The sequence below is a fragment of the Myxocyprinus asiaticus genome, chromosome 3, assembly GCF_019703515.2.
Source record: "Myxocyprinus asiaticus isolate MX2 ecotype Aquarium Trade chromosome 3, UBuf_Myxa_2, whole genome shotgun sequence".
In the NCBI taxonomy this organism is placed as follows: domain Eukaryota; kingdom Metazoa; phylum Chordata; class Actinopteri; order Cypriniformes; family Catostomidae; genus Myxocyprinus; species Myxocyprinus asiaticus.
In genome coordinates, this window is record NC_059346.1 from 62,452,472 (window position 1) to 62,470,870 (window position 18,399).

At 37.0% G+C, this 18,399-nt stretch overlaps 1 protein-coding gene across 1 annotated transcript in view; it reads left to right on the forward strand.

The window, feature by feature from the left end:
* Positions 1 to 18,399, forward strand: part of LOC127425911 (pappalysin-1-like) — a 224,140-nt gene that overhangs the window by 118,534 nt on the left and 87,207 nt on the right. The window contains exons 12-14 of the mRNA XM_051672227.1: positions 13,600 to 13,707; positions 13,942 to 14,077; positions 16,818 to 17,031. Coding sequence (XP_051528187.1) covers positions 13,600 to 13,707; positions 13,942 to 14,077; positions 16,818 to 17,031 — 458 coding nt within the window. The remainder of the gene's footprint in view (positions 1 to 13,599; positions 13,708 to 13,941; positions 14,078 to 16,817; positions 17,032 to 18,399) is intronic.

An 18,399-nucleotide genomic window follows, 5' to 3' on the forward strand; every position in this document is an offset into this window, starting at 1 on the left:
TATCCTTGCTTTAAAAAAACAAACAAAAAAAAACTTTTAATTATTATTTTATTTATTTATTTACTTATTTACATTGTGACATTCATTTAATGACAATAAAGCATATTTTCCTCCTCAATTCTCCTTCCTGTAATGCAATGCAATAAAATAATAAAAATAATAAAATGAAATAAAATGTATTATTTAATATTTAAATTGTAAAGTATTTATACAGTTTAGTAGTATTTGTTGTACTACCATCAATTTATTTATTGTTTATTATTATATTGTTTATTTATTTGTCACACATAATGATTTCACAATGCAAAACAATTTTTAATGCCTCTAAAATAGGCTTCATTTTCCTAATGCACAATATAATTTCTAATTTTTCTCTTTTGATTTTTGGATGAAATGTGACTTGGACATAATTTAGTGAGATTCCTCCACTTGGGATTGACTTTTGTCAGTTATACAACTAAACATCTACTGCACGCGACTGTACCCTCATCTGCCTCTTAAAGTCCTGTCTGCCCAGAGAAAACATCAGGCAGCAGCGTCAGAATTGGCCCTGCAGTAAACACGACCCAAGGCAGCTCTATCAGGGCTATTTGATGAGCTCTGAAATGCCTATGTCTTTGAAATGCCTGTGTTGTTTGTTTTCTCCAGTTGTTTGTTGTGTCCCCTTCTTCAGAAGGGTTTGGGCATGTCCCATACCTTCAAAGAGCCTGTTCACCTCTGCAGGGAAATGAGCTTAGCCGATAATGATCTACTGGGATCCATGAAAAGATTCAGAGAAGAGAGGAGGACAGGTGGGTGTGTGGGTGGTCTGTGGTGGAGCATCGGATGCCAGTGGGCCTGAAGCCACAGCTTCAAGCCATTTGCCGTGAAGAACAAACCGATCTTTAGGTCAAGGGAGCACATTTTCATCAATGTGAAAGCCACATCTGAGAATATGCACACTGTAATGTCTCCTCTTACCACCTGACATTTTAAAGAGTGTCTATGTGCCATATAACTAGAAAGAACAGAATGTCTTTTCCTCTGAATGTGTGGCCTGGAAGAGATGCTCTTGGTTTAGGTCCTTTGCAGGAACACTGCCACATTTTTTATCCATTTGCTCCATTTAATCATGGAGCAGTTATATAGTTTCTAGCTTAATATGTACATTATTAGCAGGAAAGTCAGTGATCAGATGACTTCTACAGTTTATACTGTGGTAGATATATTTGCAACGCTATCAGGACTGCTTTCTGTTCTTTACAGGTGAGCATGAAAAAAAGAAACATGGAGTGATGTGAAAATACAGAGTGTGATATGGCCCAAACTAGACAAGATTGTTAGGAACGGCACAATTCAGCATTGTTTACAGTTTCCAAGCAATGTCACATCTTGCCACATTAATATAGAATTCATAGAGAACATATGATTTTACCACAGGTAAGGGGTGTTCTTATCTTAAACCCCCTTACCAGTGGTAAAACACTGTAACACACAGACTTGAGTAGCTTATGGCTTTTATAAATCGGCAACAACAGCACTATGCTAAATGATACCAATGTAAAAAAAAAAAAAAAAAAAAAATTATTATTAAAAGAATAAACAATTGTTTTGGCAAGTAATATAGTTAATTTGTGTAACTGTAGGCTGTTTGCATTTACCAAGTAGCAGATAGTCGGAACTATCTATTTTTTAATGCCTATTTTACAGTGACTTTTAATGTGGCTCTTCCAATCAGAATTTAGAGTTGTAAATATGAATTAGTTTTGCTGTTGTTCTATTGTTATTAATAATCTGATCTTTTGGTTTGTGTTCATCAAGTATTAAATAAAAAAGAGAAAATAATTACATGAGCTTAAGTACCTTTTTGTTTGAAAGGATTTTAATTATCTGGATTTTCCAAAAATAGGCATTACCACACGGCTATCAAAATATAAACCATTATAAAATAAAAAAAAAAAAAAGGAAAAATAACTACATGATACTATATATACTGTTAACCAGTGGCGGGCCGTGCATTAAAAGTCTAGGCCTTCAGTGTGATTCATGCCATTAAGAAAACACAGTTTCACAATGAAAAGACACCCTATGCCTTTGGGCATCATACATTATGTCACAGCTAACTAATAATACCAATTGACATTGATACAATTGACGTGTCTCCCGAACAGACATTAAAAATCATAATTTTTCAAATGAATCTACCAAGGAGGTCTATAATACCTGGAAAAATCTATCTAATAATATTTGTGATTTAAATGTTGCTTGCAATAATTTTCATTTTGTCAGGGTACACGGTTATGCTGCGTTCCATTCAAGTTGGATGTGGGACATTCCTGCTTGATATCTCCGACCATAAATGCATTCCATTCCCCGATATTCAGAACTGCAAAGCTCCGGTTTGCTTAGCAGGGGTTTGACTCTCATTAGAGATGTCTCCTAGCAACCCAACTGACAAACAATTCTGCAGCGCTAACATTTGTGCTTCAGGTGTACGATTATCAAAAGAGATTATAATGTTTTATACACCTGTTTCTGCAGGCGTTTGTTAAACAAGCTTTAATATCATGTAATGTGGAAACTAACTCATTTATCGATATTACTTAATAAAGTGAATGTTTATCACTTACTTTGTAGATCTTCCTGAGTGTCGACATGTTTCTGTGACTTCATGCCCCTGCATCTCGGCAAAATCGTAGTTGAGAATTTCTGCATGAGCCTAGAAGTTGCAATTCTGACTTAAAGATGCATTCCATTGCACTTTTCTTAATAGGAAGTTGGAAAATCCGACTTTCCGAGTTGAATGGAACGCAGCACTACTTTTCAAAACTTGATCCGACACTGAATGCTCAAGCAGCCTTATTTACACTTAGAAAACTTGTGATGTTGCTATAACAATGCAAAAAGCACTTACCAATTCGCTTGAAGTGAAAATCAGTCCTCCATTCCTGTTTAATAAATTAAGCAATCACACCATCATGCAGAACATCTCAGGTTTTTAAATCCATAAGGATCTCTTTCTCAATGGCGATAGCAGCAGTAATGACAGTCAACTCGTCAGCAAGATCTCACGCTCTTCGTTTTCAAATTACATCACTTAAAGCGTGATTGCGTCACTCAAGGCCAGCTAGAAGGCCTCGACCGGGACATATCCTAAAGATCACACCCACCAAGAACAAGTAAATCAATCTGATTGGCTGATCAATCTGACTTTAGTTGCCCAATCATTTGCACTGTTGAGGGATTCTATGGAAATTCTGAAGGCCTAATGGGGTGGAGCTCAGACTCACGTGCTGCTTCGGCTAAGGAGCATGGCTTTGGGCATGTGATTTGTGAAACAGTTGTCACGCTTCGCTTGTAAGCATCAAGGAATAAATTCTGATTGGATAAACTTTTCGTTTTTCTCTATTTTTTTGTAGATTAATTAAGAGTGGAAAGCGATTAAAAATACATAGGCAAAAAGGTGATTGAGAATGAAAGGATGAAAAATATTTATTTATTTGGCATGTTATGCCAGCAGAGAAGGCTTTGCTGGCCCTGAGAATTCGCCACTGCCATTAACATTATATAAACATACTTATACCGTACATTTTTACAGAATATTTTGGTCATATCGGCCACCCCTTCACAAGCCCCACAACTTCTGCCATCTTCATCAGAATACACAATCCTCTGTGCCAAGAGTGACATTCCAATCATCGTTTGTGCTGTGATTGTGTGAGAGGAGAACCAGTCAGTCCATTTAAATGTCCTGTTCACATAAAGAATGAAAAAGATGTCATGCAGAGATGAAAACAGAGAAATAGGGATAGAATACAGTGAGTCTTTGAGTCGCTGGATGACAGAGGTCTTTCTCAATGGATTTTTTGTACGTTTTGACAATGTCTAGTCTGCAGCTGATTGTAGTTTTTCATTGACAAATTTTGCTCTGATTTTGCCCTGTTCATTCCTCTGATCTATAATATAGAACTGAATTGGTGATGATGTCATAACAGTGAAGCCATTACGCTGCCATATTGCTATGGCCAAAAATGGACTTGAATAGAAAATCATCTAATTTCAATGAGTAAACATTAGTCATTCAATCACCACTTGTACATCTGAAATCTGCATATAAAGTCTTACAACGCAAACATCCTACGCATGTAAATGATTTTTTTATTTAAGGTTGGGATTTTTTCCTGCTTCTTGAAAGTCTGAGTGAGTTATGTAACCTATACCTATATCAGACAAAAGCTCTAATTAACTACTGTGCCGAACAGATCAAGCTGAATGTGAATATGAGAGTTGAACTGAAGTAAGATACATACATTATTAGACATATGAATTGCCAGCAAAGTTTATTCTAGGTTACTTTTGCATAAATTATTTCATTTAAAATTGCATGTAATTTTTCTCGCGGTGACTTTTCTGAGAGCGCGCATTCTTATTTGCTCTCTCTCTCTTTCTATCATACACACGCAGCAGACACAGACAGAGAGACAAAGACAAGCCACACAAAAATAAAAATTAAACTGATATGCCCCGTTTAAATGTTTTTAAATGGCAAAAACACACACACAGAATGTATGACATGTATGTAGAACTGTAGAGCGTTTGTCAGTATGAAAACAGGCAAATCCAGGGCATTTATAAAATTAATTGTCACCCTGTAACAAGCAGACATTGCAGCTTTTACTACTCACATTGCAACTTGTTGATAGTTTTGGCACTTCCCTTGTTGAATGTTGTGCTGCACTGATAGGCTAAACACTGTGGCGGGTGGTTGCTCTTACATCGCATCTGCACATCTTCTCCCTTATAACGATATTATCCATAACAAGCAAATTCAAAGTTAATCACGTTTGTCTCTAGGAGACGAAATGTGACTGTCATATCCAGAGGTAGGTGATGGTAAAACAAGGCAGTATTGCTTGTCAATCTTTGAAGCTCTTTTGGAAGAGCACACCAATATGGCTGCTTGAACACTTCCACTGGCTTCACCTCCTACTGGCAGTTTACCATTGCATTAGCAATATATAAAATATTTAATCAAATATGCTTAATCAAAGATTTTGAAAGTGCTGAAATTTTACTCTTTATAGTCTTCTTTTCTTGTCAAAATACATTTAGAAGAACATCTTGTTTAGCTTTTAGCACTGACACTGTCCACTTAAAAATTTATCAGAATGGTGTGGAATGTGATGCCAGGGAAATGCTGATGCTTCACTCCAGCGGGTTGTGTAAATGCAGCTTATCACAAATCCCATCTGGTTTTGTTTTAAAAAAAAAAAAAATTGGGGTTTAGATCTTCTTTCTCCATCAGTTGTTCACTGACACAGAATCGCTGCTTTGTTTGTGTTTTTGGTGTGTGCCTAAGTGTAATAATCAGGAACACAGCACAAAGGTTCCAGCCTATTCCAATTAGTGTTTAGCACTCACACGCAGCTGAATAAAATGTCAGAATCTAAAGTGAAAATTTGTGGGAACTTGGAGCTCGAGCCGAGCCACATGCCTAAGGCCCTTATGCTCGAGCCCCTCCTTTACGGACAGCAAACCACATTTGTTTACCATTAACAATCTGTTTACCATTTCCACTTCAGGGGCTAGGTGGACATGCAAACTCGTGAAATTATTTTGGCCTATTAGATGTTTGATTTTAATTATGGTAGTGGTAATGCTCCTATGTTTACTAGCTCTCTGACTAACTACTACTGGGTTCAGTTATGGTAACTTTTACACCCTACACCTGGCAAGGCACGAATGGGGCACAGATTTTACTGATGTAATAATCCTTGAAAAGAACACCTTGTCCATGCAGTGACACCACTGGGATTTTGCTTTAGGCTGATGCTGGTCTTGGGGGAATTCACCAGAGTCTGGTGCTCAGGTTAACAATAAGCATATGTTAGCGTAGTGTGGTCATAGAATGCAGCCAGCTGATCTCTAATGCACCTGAGCTCCACAGCGAGTGATGACGCAAGCTCCATTGCCCTGGAGGCATTTGTAACGTAATGATGGCATACAGGAGAGCATTTTGCATCTGGAGTCTACATGCGAACAGACCTCAACACGTAGCAGTTGCAAAGTCTGCAGAGCGGTTAGAGGGCGAGAATATATATATATATATATATATATATATATATATATATATATATATATATATATTTTAGAATATTTTTAATAATGCAGCACCTGTACAAAATGTTTCATTCAGTGACAAACTGAAATGAGAGTTCATTGCCATCTGGAAGACATAAGGGAAATAAAGACAACTAAAGGCTGGATTACACGTCATTACATTTAAATAAGATTTTAATTCTAAAAATACTAGGTATCACAAATTTTGTGACTTTGTAAATGGCTCCAGATAAAACTGGGCATCACACACCAAACAGCTGAGGAACACACACTACCCGTTTATCTGATTACAACAAGCTCACGTGGAAACACATCACCCCCTTCTAGGAATCACATGACAGATGTAAACAAACATGTACTGGAGCATTGCTGTTATTGTTGCTGCTACCCTGTTTTCCGAAACACGACAGACATGGGCCAAACACATTTGGGTGCGGTTTTGGGTGGGAAGACACGTCCTGTACGAGTTTAAAAGTTAAACTTCATTCAGTTTGTTTGCTGTCTCCATTTCATGAGCTTTGTTGCCCCACACTTGATTTTCATTGGCTGCTCACCTGACTTCAGATTTGAGTCGTGGATCATCATGCACTAAGATATTTCCTCTGTAGTCACCCTGCTGAAAAGACTAGCATTGCTGGTCACCAGCTTATTTTGTGTTTTGGGTGCTGGTCCCCCAGCATGGAATGCTGGTTTGAATATTACCCCACCAGGCTTATAAACTAGCTTAACCAGTTTCATCAGAAAGACCATGCTGGTCAACCAGCTTCACCAGCTAGATGTTGCTGGTAAAAAAGCATGGCTATGCTGGTTCACCAGCTAGACCAGCACCAAACCAGCATAAACCAGCCTAGACCAGCATGGGAATTGCATGCTGGTTTAGATGGTCTTTTCAGCAGGGCATGCATAGTCTGTGACAAAATATCAAATTGGAGTCAGTACCCATTATATACTACATAATTTTCTGTGAAATCCCTCAACTCAAACTGGCAGAAAATGTGCAGACTGGAGCCAACTTGTGACAGCGAGCACCGACTCGGCCCAGCTCAGCCCGACTGCAAATCAGGACTATCGGTGTAGTGTAATCAAGCTTTAACAGCAGGATTTCCAGCTGTTAGGTGGGTAACATAAATGTGTTCACAAGGATCTTGAAAAGTAGCTGTCTCCACAGGTTTCACTTAGTAGCAAACTTCCCCATAAATTATATTCCTAAAAAAATTATGCGCTCCTACAGCTATGATACAAGTATGTGACAACTAGAAATAGCCCTGTTAATATGCCATACCTTTGCGTCTCTCCAGTTTCAATAGTCATTAAAAAGATTGTCTGGTTTTCCCATAAGAAACTGAACTGACAATGGACTTACAACAACTTTCATTTACATGGCTTGCTGTTAAAATGTCAGGGTTTTTGTAAGCCTGGACAGTGGAGGGCTGCAGAACCAGGGCTGTTTTTTTTTATATTGATGAAGTGTTCTCGTGAAGGAATTGGCCAACCGCACATTTTCCTTGTATGCCTACAGAGTGAAGAGCACCAGCCAATGCTTCAGACCTTCCCAACAAGATGAATCCATAACCAGTGCACTCACAGTCTTAGTTAATGCTGTCATAAATCATCTGGGAAAAGTCGATCTGTTCAAAGTTGCACCTAGATGACCTCTAGAATGAGAGTGGGCTTTGGTCCCAGTGGTTTCCCCAACTCTTAGAGACCTTTTGTGGCAAATGTAGAAGATTTTTGAGCCTATTTGCATGGCATTGGAGGGTTCCAGAGGACATTACCTCGCATCTTAAACTCTGTGGAGGGTTCCTTCATGATATGATGGTGGTTTGAACATCACACAGGTCTCTCTACAAATTTCTCGCAAATGTGTGCAGGGAAAACAAACAAACAAATGTGCAAATAGATTCCAAATAAGAAACACTCTCTCCCTAGAAACTGTCTGTTTGTGCAGAGGAAAGTCCTTTTTGCAACAATTGAGTTTAAAGTCTTTAAGCTGGAAAACAGAGATGTTTGGGAGAAGAAATACCTCTAAACATTCTGTGCTGATTGGCACAAGAGGCCAAATTTGATGTAGATGATTTGTTTAATAATACAGTTAGTATTAAATGTTGCTTAGCTGCATTCTTTGTACATGCACAACACCCTACAGCAGATTGAAGGCAGTGCTTTTTTTCTGTTTTGAAGGGAAAGACAAAATTTGTGCTCAAAGACAAAATGACAATTAATTCTCACGGCAACTGTTACTGGTTCATTTAAGCTGCACTGTTAAGTAAGTGTTGATGATCTGTACCTCATTCCAGAGGGTTGGTTCTGTGCCAGCTCATGCAGCAGTTCCTGAATAAGCATTTTTGTACTGAAAATGAGGCACATGGGGTCCCTGTGAGAACCCTGAATTTGCAGTGGCTGACCTGATTCAACCTTGTTGTACCTCTGTATAGAACACTGTACTGGGTATGATTAAACAATTTAAGTCCATATCCATATTACATATCCTTCTACTTCGTCTGAAGACACTTCCTTCTTCTGCAGGATTTTTTAAGATAATTAAAAGAAAGCTGGACCTTTTTAGTACAAAAACATAGAGACTGGTAAACATTTACAGGCCTGGTTCACTGGCTCAATTGATACAGCAAGTCCATATAGAGTAGGTCATAAAAAATCGTAAGAAATGGAACAATTCCAATTCCTCTTTACAATTCCGGTTGATATTGTAACAATTCTTGGTTCATTTTGAGTCGTATATGAGGAAATTAAGGACTTGAAGTTGAGTATGTTTTTCACTAAAAAGAAACGGCTGATAAAAGTCATTCAGTTGAGAGGGTAACGCTATATTTTTCACACTGTAGATTCAAAATTTACAACTACCAGTATTAAGAGTCATTCGTGTAGGAATTGGGCTACACTGGTCATGCTCTATATTTTGCACTGTAGATTAAAAAATGGCTCATTAGAGTCATTCATTCAGGAATTGGACTGCACTGTCTGTTTCACTGCAAAAAACGTATTTTTGTCTTGTTTTCCTGTAAATTATCTAAACATTCTTAAAATGTGATTTATTTACTTGTCAAGCAAAATGGGATAAGATATTAAGTCTTGTTTTAAGATAAATCTGACAAAATATAGTGAACTTTAGACTTAAAACAGGAAAAAAAATTACCAATGGGGTAAGCAATATAAACTTGTTTTTCCTTTGAATTAAGTTTATTTTTCTTGCCCCACTGACAAACAGATTTTTCTTGTTTTAAGCATAAATCTCACTAAATTTGCTTTTCAAGTAAATAAATCACTTTTTAAGAATGTTTAGATATTTTTACTGGAAAACAAGACACAAATACTTGTCTTGAAAATAAGTTTTTGCAGTGTTTGCGATGCAGATTCAATAGCAGTGTTGCAGTAATAATGATGGTAGCCCAGGAAACACTGTCAAAATTATGTTAGTATGGTGTTGCATCCGCATAGGCGGAAGACTGTATGTTCAATAATCATTAACAGAACTGAAAGTCATGTAAATCATTCAGTTGTGGTATTTTCTAAAGAACCAGTTCTTGATTCCCAACCTTAATATGGAGTGTTCTCACGTAGAGCACCTTGGAATGTGTGGCATCTATTGCAGATACCGGTGAGACCATGGAGGAGGTTATGGCTTAGCCAACCTGGGCAGCTTTGCCCAGAGAGAGGAAGAACAGCCATGCATGAAGTCTGCCCCTGTGGCTCTTAAAGATTCCTCTCCATTTCCCTTTCATCTAAAGTGGTAATTTACAAACAAAACCTTGGGGTTTGGTTGTGGTTCTCTGTATGTGTGTGTCCGTTTTAGGGGGGGGCAACACAGCTGGTCCGCATTAGGTCTTGGACGCAATTGTAGAACCATCCCAGGCTTACTCTGTTTTCAGGAGTGAGCGCCTTAGGTTATTTGTTTAACTTCACATCGACACATGCAGTTGCCGACTGTTGTGCTGGGTTATAAGTGTCATTTTTGTTGCATGTCAATGAGAGACAGTTGCCTGCTCTGTTTTACTGTAAATGCAAGTTTTGACAAATTACTTTTTCAACATGGTTTGTAACATGGTTACAAAAATGCCTGCAATTACATTGATACCGGGGTGACAAACCACATAGAACCAACTTTAATTCTGCAGCTGTCAGTGAATTTACCTTACTAACAGGACTAATTTAACACCTCAAGATCTTAATTGAGTCTTTATACAGTGAAAGTTTTCTTCTTGGTTGAAAAAAAAAAAAAAAGCCTCAACTGTTTCAGGCCAATGAGTGTTGATTTTTCTGGGTCCTTTGGTAATTTACGGCCTGTCCTCACATTCCAGAAGCCTGTGGTTTGAGTCAGTAAGCTGTAGATCATTTGTTTTATTGGTTTATTTAGCCCCTCACACTGGGTTGTTGGTGGACCTTTCCTGGTGGTGGAAGTGTTGTGGTTTTACAGTGATGTCACAGGCCTGCTATGTATCCACATGGAGACTTCCACCACCCACTGATAAGTAGCTGTTCCTTCTGGCCTGGGCACATTCATTTCATCCTCCAATGACCTCATCAAATCAATGATAAATTCATGTAGAGGAGCAGAGAAGCCAATCCAAGTACCTCTTCTGTACTATGCACTACTGGAGGGGTTTTTCAGTTCAGTTTAAAGCTATGTGTTGTGCAGTTCCACTTAAAACGGCATGTATGGAGAAAACAAAAAAACAAACCTGCGGGCACACTGCTTGGAAAGTAAGATAATTCCCTTGAGGTACCCGATCATACATGACACATCAACAGATCTCTTGGTCAGATACTACTGTTTTTTTTTTTTTTTTTCTTTCTGTGTAGTTTCCATGGTGGCTCTGATTGCATATATTTCAAACGGTCAGGAGAATGGGGAAAACAAAGTGTCCTTGTTTAATGTCATGGAGCGTACAGCTCTTTTATGGACTTAGTGAGGTTTAGTGAAATCATGTTCAAAGTATTCCTAAAACACTGCAGGTTTCAAAGATATTCGGCGGTCTTCAGCAAATCAAACATCACTGACACCAACCACATGCTTTTTTCTTCAATTGTCAAAACGAAAATAATACTGTATGGTGATTTACAGCGTGTATCAGTCATTTTATCAACACACCTCAAACATCTCAAAAGAGTGAAGAGCAAGCATGTGCTCCTCTGGAGTTTGGGGTCTGGTTGATCTGATCTACACAGAGAGACATGTTTCAAAGTTCTGTTCATATGTGTTAAATGAACACTTGTGCTTGTTGTGCTGCTTTTTGATGTTGTTTTTTGTTTTGTTTTGTTAGTTTTTTGTTTAGAGAGGAATGGCTGTAAGAGCATATTTATAGGTAGATGCATAATATGTCCATTAACATTTTTCTAACCAACCAAGATGTTAGGTTACAATTTATGGGTTATTCTCACAAAACCTGTCAAGACAATGTCCTGATCTTATTAAAAAAAGATGCTGTTGTGCAAAAAAAAAAAAATAAATAAATAAATATATATATATATATATATATATATATATATATATATATATATATATATATATATATATATATATATATATATATATATATATTTTTTTTTTTTTATTAAAATTCACAAAAATGGCCAAGGTAGTACTACTATAATATATAAATATTTTACAATGCAAAAAAAAAAAAAAAAAAAAAAAAAAAAAAAAATATATATATATATATATATACACTATATTGCCAAAAGTATTCGCTCATCTGCCTTTAGACGCATATGAACTTAAGTGACATCCCATTCTTAATCCATCGGGTTTAATATGACGTCGGCCCAACCTTTGCAGCTATAACAGCTTCAACTCTTCTGGGAAGGCTTTCCACAAGGTTTAGGAGTGTGTTTATGGGAATTTTTGACCATTCTTCCAGAAGCACATTTGTAAGGTCAGACACTGATGTTGGACGAGAAGGCCTGGCTCGCAGTCTTCGCTCTAATTCATCCCAAACGTGCTCTATCGGGTTGAGGTCAGGACTCTGTGCAGGCCAGTCAAGTTCTTCCACACCAAACTCGCTCATCCATGTCTTTATGGACCTTGCTTTGTGCACTGGTGCGCAGTCATGTTGGAACAGGAAGGGGCCATCCCCAAACTGTTCCCACAAAGTTGGGAGCATGGAATTGTCCAAAATCTCTTGGTATGCTGAAGCATTCAGAGTTCCTTTCACTGGAACTAAGGGGCCAAGCCCAGCTCCTGAAAAACAACCCCACACCATAATCCCCCCTCCACCAAACTTCACAGTTGGCACAATGCAGTCAGACAAGTACCGTTCTCCTGGCAACCGCCAAACCCAGACTCGTCCATCTGATTGCCAGATGGAGAAGAGTGATTCGTCACTCCAGAGAACACGTCTCCACTGCTCTAGAGTCTAGTGGCGGCGTGCTTTACACCACTGCATCCAACGCTTTGCATTGCACTTGGTGATGTATGGCTTGGATGCAGCTGCTCAGCCATGGAAACCCATTCCATGAAGCTCTCTATGCACTGTTCTTGAGCTAATCTGAAGGCCACATGAACTTTGGAGGTCTGTACCGATTGACTCTGCAGAAAGTTGGCGACCTCTGCGCACTATGCGCCTCAGCATCCGCTGACCCCGCTCTGTCATTTTACGTGGCCTACCACTTCGTGGCTGAGTTGCTGTCATTCCCAATCGCTTCCACTTTGTTATAATACCACTGACAGTTGACTGTGGAATATTTAGTAGCAAGGAAATTTAACGGCTGGACTTGTTGCACAGGTGGCATCCTATCACAGTACCACGCTGGAATTCACTGAGCTCCTGAGAGTGGCCCATTCTTTCACAAATGTTTGTAGAAGCAGTCTGCATGCCTAGGTGCTTCATTTTATACACCTGTGGCCATGGAAGTGATTGGAACACCTGAATTCAATTATTTGGATGGGTGAGCGAATACTTTTGGCAATATAGTGTATATATATATATATATATATATATATATATACATATAAAAATATAACAAAACAATGGCCCTCAAATAAGCTTCATTTTCTGTATGCAAAATATAATTTAGTATTTGTTTCTTTTGATTTTAGAGTAAAATAGGACCAGGAAATTTTCTTGATAGGTTTTGTGAGAATCACACCTGTTTACATGTGTGGGGGAAAGTGCTGTGATGTTCACCGTTTTATTTTGTTTTTCACTTCTGGTCTTGCAGTGTGACCAAATACATTTTTACAAGTACAAATATCCCATTTAGCTGTTTAATATATTTTTAGATGGACTTTAGTATATCACACCGGATGGCATGTCAGCTTCCCAAAAGCATGTGTCCACTTCCCATATTACTGTAACTATATTATTCTAACTATGATGTAACCATTCTTCTTAGCTAATTTCCTGATGTCATTACATAACTGAAAGAATAACTAGGCTGTATTATCAACAACATGTGTAGAGGGACAAAACCACATAAACAAGACTTCATCTAACTAGTAAACAAATCAAGTAAATGGATTTGTCATATGTTTCCTGTTCCCAGACGTGCCAGTCTAAGGTGTTTGACCTGTCTGACGGAGTGTCTCAGTATGCCTGGTTTCCATGTCGAGAGGCTCAGGGCGTTTCCTGGTATCCCCAATACTGGCTGAAGGTGAGATTTTATTTTCCTGACCTGCACTATGTGTCCATTAATTTCAGGAGGCTATGTCAAGACTGGCAAAATAGTTCTATTATGTAAACTGATCATTGTAGTCTGTTCAGTCTGTATAGTGAGATCTCAGGTCTAGATCTGGTCAGTGATCTGTGTCACGATTTATAAGTTGCATCTACTTACTATTGACCATGACCACTGCATAAGTGTAAGACCTGATCTCATCTCTTGCAGGCATATTTCTCACATCCTATGGTTGCTGCAGCTGTCATCATCCATTTAGCTGCAGATGGAACCAGCTACATCGACCAAAGCCAGTGCAACATTACAGTCCAACTGATCGACACCAAAGAGGGAATACACAGCTTAGGTGAGAGCTTGTGATTGGGATGCATCGATTGATCTTTTTTAATTGCAACATGCACAAAATAACACATGCATTGCTACTTTAATGATCGAGCACTTGCTTAGCCCACGAAGCTTGACATTGCGGCCACTGGAGGATAAATTATTGGCAGTTCTAAGCATTCGTGAATTTTAGACACGCTGTAAAATATGAAAATGCCTGTTTGTTTTAAAAAATTGTACACAAGTAGATACAAGATTATAATGCCCATTTTCATTTAGAGACAGAGAGGACAAAAATACTGCAAATGGATGTTAAAAGGAATTAAAAAACAAATAAAGATGTAAATACAAATCTAAATTTACTTGTTGAGTTGGGACAATCAGACGGTGTGTGGAGGAATAGAGAAAGTTTGAACGATTATGCGCACTTTCGGTTTCACTTTCCAACATGCATGCTCTAAAGTTGCTCTCAATATCTCAGCCACTTATTCCAGTGCTATTTTTTGATAACCCCAATTAAAATCAGAGACATATGTTTGTCACAGTACCACTAATAACAGCAATAACAGTTAAACCTTCGATAGCGGCACAGCGTCTTCACACAGTTGCTTGATAATTTGTGATTTGTGGTAAAACAAAACACAAAAGACAGCAGACAAATCATACATGTAGATAAGTATCTACTTATTTTTTACTGGAGCAGTTTTTGAGCTTATAGTAGACATATCTTTCAGCGTATCTTAGCTATGTACGATGTCATGGTGTTTACTGGTTGCCAGTATATCACATTGATCTTTGATAGTGACAATAGAACAATTCACAACTGTTTTCAATTTAAATAAATGTGAGAATTAATGGTCATCACATGACTGATACGGCCATCTCGGCCATCTCAAAGTTAGAAAAGTTCGAATTAATGTACACTGAATGTAAATTTACAGTGTATGTATAACTGCAGCATATAACTTGTAAAACTTTCCAGCCTCAAATTTCTCTGAACAGTGCACCAGTATTTTGTGATGTACAAGTTCTTGGCAAATGACACTACACAAAAATAGCATGTTGCCAGCTTTGCAACTTTTATTTATCTCTCTTAACTCATGCCACTTGGCTTTGACTATTGTGATTTTGTTTAATTATTGATAATGGGGATGGTGAAGCCCCGTGGGTAAAGGTCTTGGCTTGTAACCAAATATTTGCAGGTTTTGAACCTAAAAAGAGTTGATTCTTGAGCTATCACTATAGAGCGCAACAGTAGGGTTCCATAAGATAAAACACATTCATTTTCTCCATAGAGCAATAGATTTTCATTTCTATGGGGTTGATTTTTACTAAAACAAGCAAATTGCAACTTTTGTTTTTATTTTGGTTATATCAGGGTCACATAAAAAACTCACTCAGATTTTTTAATTTTGTATTTTTACCAGGCCTGAATCATTTATTTTTGGTACTTTTCAAATGACTTTTATGCATAGATTTTTCTGTTTTAGCCTTGTCCCACACCCAAACTTTCAATATTAAACTATGAAAATCCATTATAAGAATACAAATTATTACATCTTTAAAACTATGATAATCTAAACAAAGAGTGAAATAACCCATTTCAATATTTATTGTGTAATTTATATATATATTTATATATATTTTAATTACAACTTTTATTATTTTAAGTTAGTGTTCTTGTTAACTGAGTCAACAAATGTGCCAGTGAAGTGGATGCTTGAGATGAAATATAAGACAGGTGATATTTGAAGAAAATGTATTGGGTGTCATTTAAAACAAGCTGTAATTTTTCCAAATTATGCAACAAAAAAAATAATAATTTGAAAATATTATTACATTGTGTGTATTTAGGATACATAAAATTAAAACATAAAAACTATTAAATTAACTTTAGCAAGAAAAAGCAGTTATCCATTTTATAAAAATAAAATAAAAGATTTCATTTCCATTACCGTCATTTCCGTCACAGTATTCTACTAAACATAGTACATAATTTAAGATGTGCTGGAAATGACACTGTGGTGGGAATTTTCGTGAATTTTAGAAGAATTTTTTTTTTTTTTTTATATATAAACATCTCCTGTGATGCATTCACTGTTGGACATTGGTAGTAGACTAATTAAAAAAAATGTTGAGAGTGTGAAATATTTTTTAATGAGACTTTTTTTTAAGTCCACAGTGCTAAAAGTGGCTGAATTAAGATAGACCTACCATGACCTTTGAGACTGTAAAGCGACTGTGTATTTTTTTGTAGAAGCCATAAGTCACTGTGATTTCAACTTTTAAATAAAAATAAAAATTCTAATAAAGTACTTAACTACCAACAATCCTGAAGTAAGATCCACCAATGAGATAGATTACTTTTACCATAGAAATGCATTGAACAGTGACTGCACAGGCACTGTTTCTAGTTAGATTTGTTGAAGGCTTAGAGCTCTTTATTAAAGACGTTTTTTAAAAAGGCCTATTTGGGAAAAAAGAATCTGAGAACAATTCCTGAATTCATAATGCTCAAAAAGTCAGTGGCCACTACTGTGGCCTTAAGCAAGTCACTTACAGGTTTAGTCAACCTGGAGCAACCTGAGGGTAATTTAACATGATGATGTTGCGAGAAAGTCACAGATACAAATTCCACAAACAAATTAGTTGTGCGGTTATAAATAAAGATTCTATTATTGTTAAATGCCTAAACAGTTCTAAATCATGCATTATGATGCGATGGCTCACCATGTCCTCTCTTTTACCTCTAAAACTTTCAGGTGACTGGCGTTTAAGCTGCCGCACCAATCCTCTGGTCATCCCGGTCAGTCATGACCTGAGCATGGCCTTCTACCACACCAAAGCCATTCTTCTTATGTTCCGCTCTGATCTGGTTGCCATATCTGGCATTGGCCTGCGCTCATTCCAGTTCTTTGACCCAATAACCATCAGCGGCTGCCAGAGCAATGAGATCTACAATCCCATGGGCCAGAGGTGAGTGATCAGATTTGACTTTTGTCAACTTAGAGTTTAATGACTAGCTTTGTCATCCATATAATTTTAGGTCAGTTCTGCACTGTATTGATATTTTTAAAACATTTTGATCAGGAACCCTTGGTATTAAACATCTGCAATTCATTCAGCTTGAACCACTTAATCTACAGACTCCATTCAAAATATGTCTTGTACCAATTTATTTTAATTTATTTTTTTGGTAAACTTTATACTTCTTTAAGAAATTTAAGATTAAAATGTGAAAATCTCCCATTAACATTGACAGAACATCTGTCTGTCAAATGACAGCAATGACATCACTGTAATTTTTAAATACTGAATTACTTTCTTACACTTATTTGCCTACTAAATTGTGATTGGTCTTGTCTTCATTGCATATATTCATCCATATATATCATTACAACAGGATAGTATAAAGTGGCGTTTAATTTACACAGAACCAATGCATTAGATATGAATTTGGTTTTTGCCAGCACAACACATTTTTCTTCATCTTAGTACATATTCTTTATTAAAAAAAATGGTCTGAAAAAAACACTTCATGACATAAGTGCCGGCCACATCAAGGACACCATACATATTTTTCCCTATAAAATATGTCCAGATGTAGGAAATCAAAAAAGGTGAGCATAAAATTAAATCATTAAAGTTATGAGGCATTATTAAACCGATCAAAACTATTCAAAACACTCAGAATTTTAAATACATCTGGTTTATATAACTGTTAAAGTTACTATCCATGATGAGAATACTGCAACAAAACACAAGACTAGTAACAAAAAGGACAAATAAATCATATTCATAAGTTACATTCATAAATAAAACAAATATTCAAATGACTCTACATTAGTGTAATAAGTTTACCTAACTGTGAATGGCAACACAGAAACTGCCTTCTACATGATAAAATGCTGTGTCAATCACAGCTCCAGAGTGAGGCTGCATGATTTGTAAATCGCAGTTGCTATTTAAACTGTGATATAATAAACATTTAACATCTCATATTGCAACTTAGATGTCAATGCTTAAAAAAACAAAAATGTATGAAATCACATTAAAACAATAGCTCTCATGTTCAGCTTTCTTTGCAACAACTGCAAAAATTATGCCCTTTTTTAAAGAAAGAATAACTCTTTAAAATGGATGTCTTATATAACTAAATGTCTCAGCTACAATGGTAACCTTGGTTCCCTGAAAGGAGAGAATGTAGCTGACACTATGGGAACCACACAAATCTATTGGCAGATGGCGCTCGATGCTCTGCTGCTTATGTGCGTATCATCACTGGCATATAAACCGGAGCACAGCGCCATTTCATCAGTATTTTTTGACTGAAGGGAGGAGTCA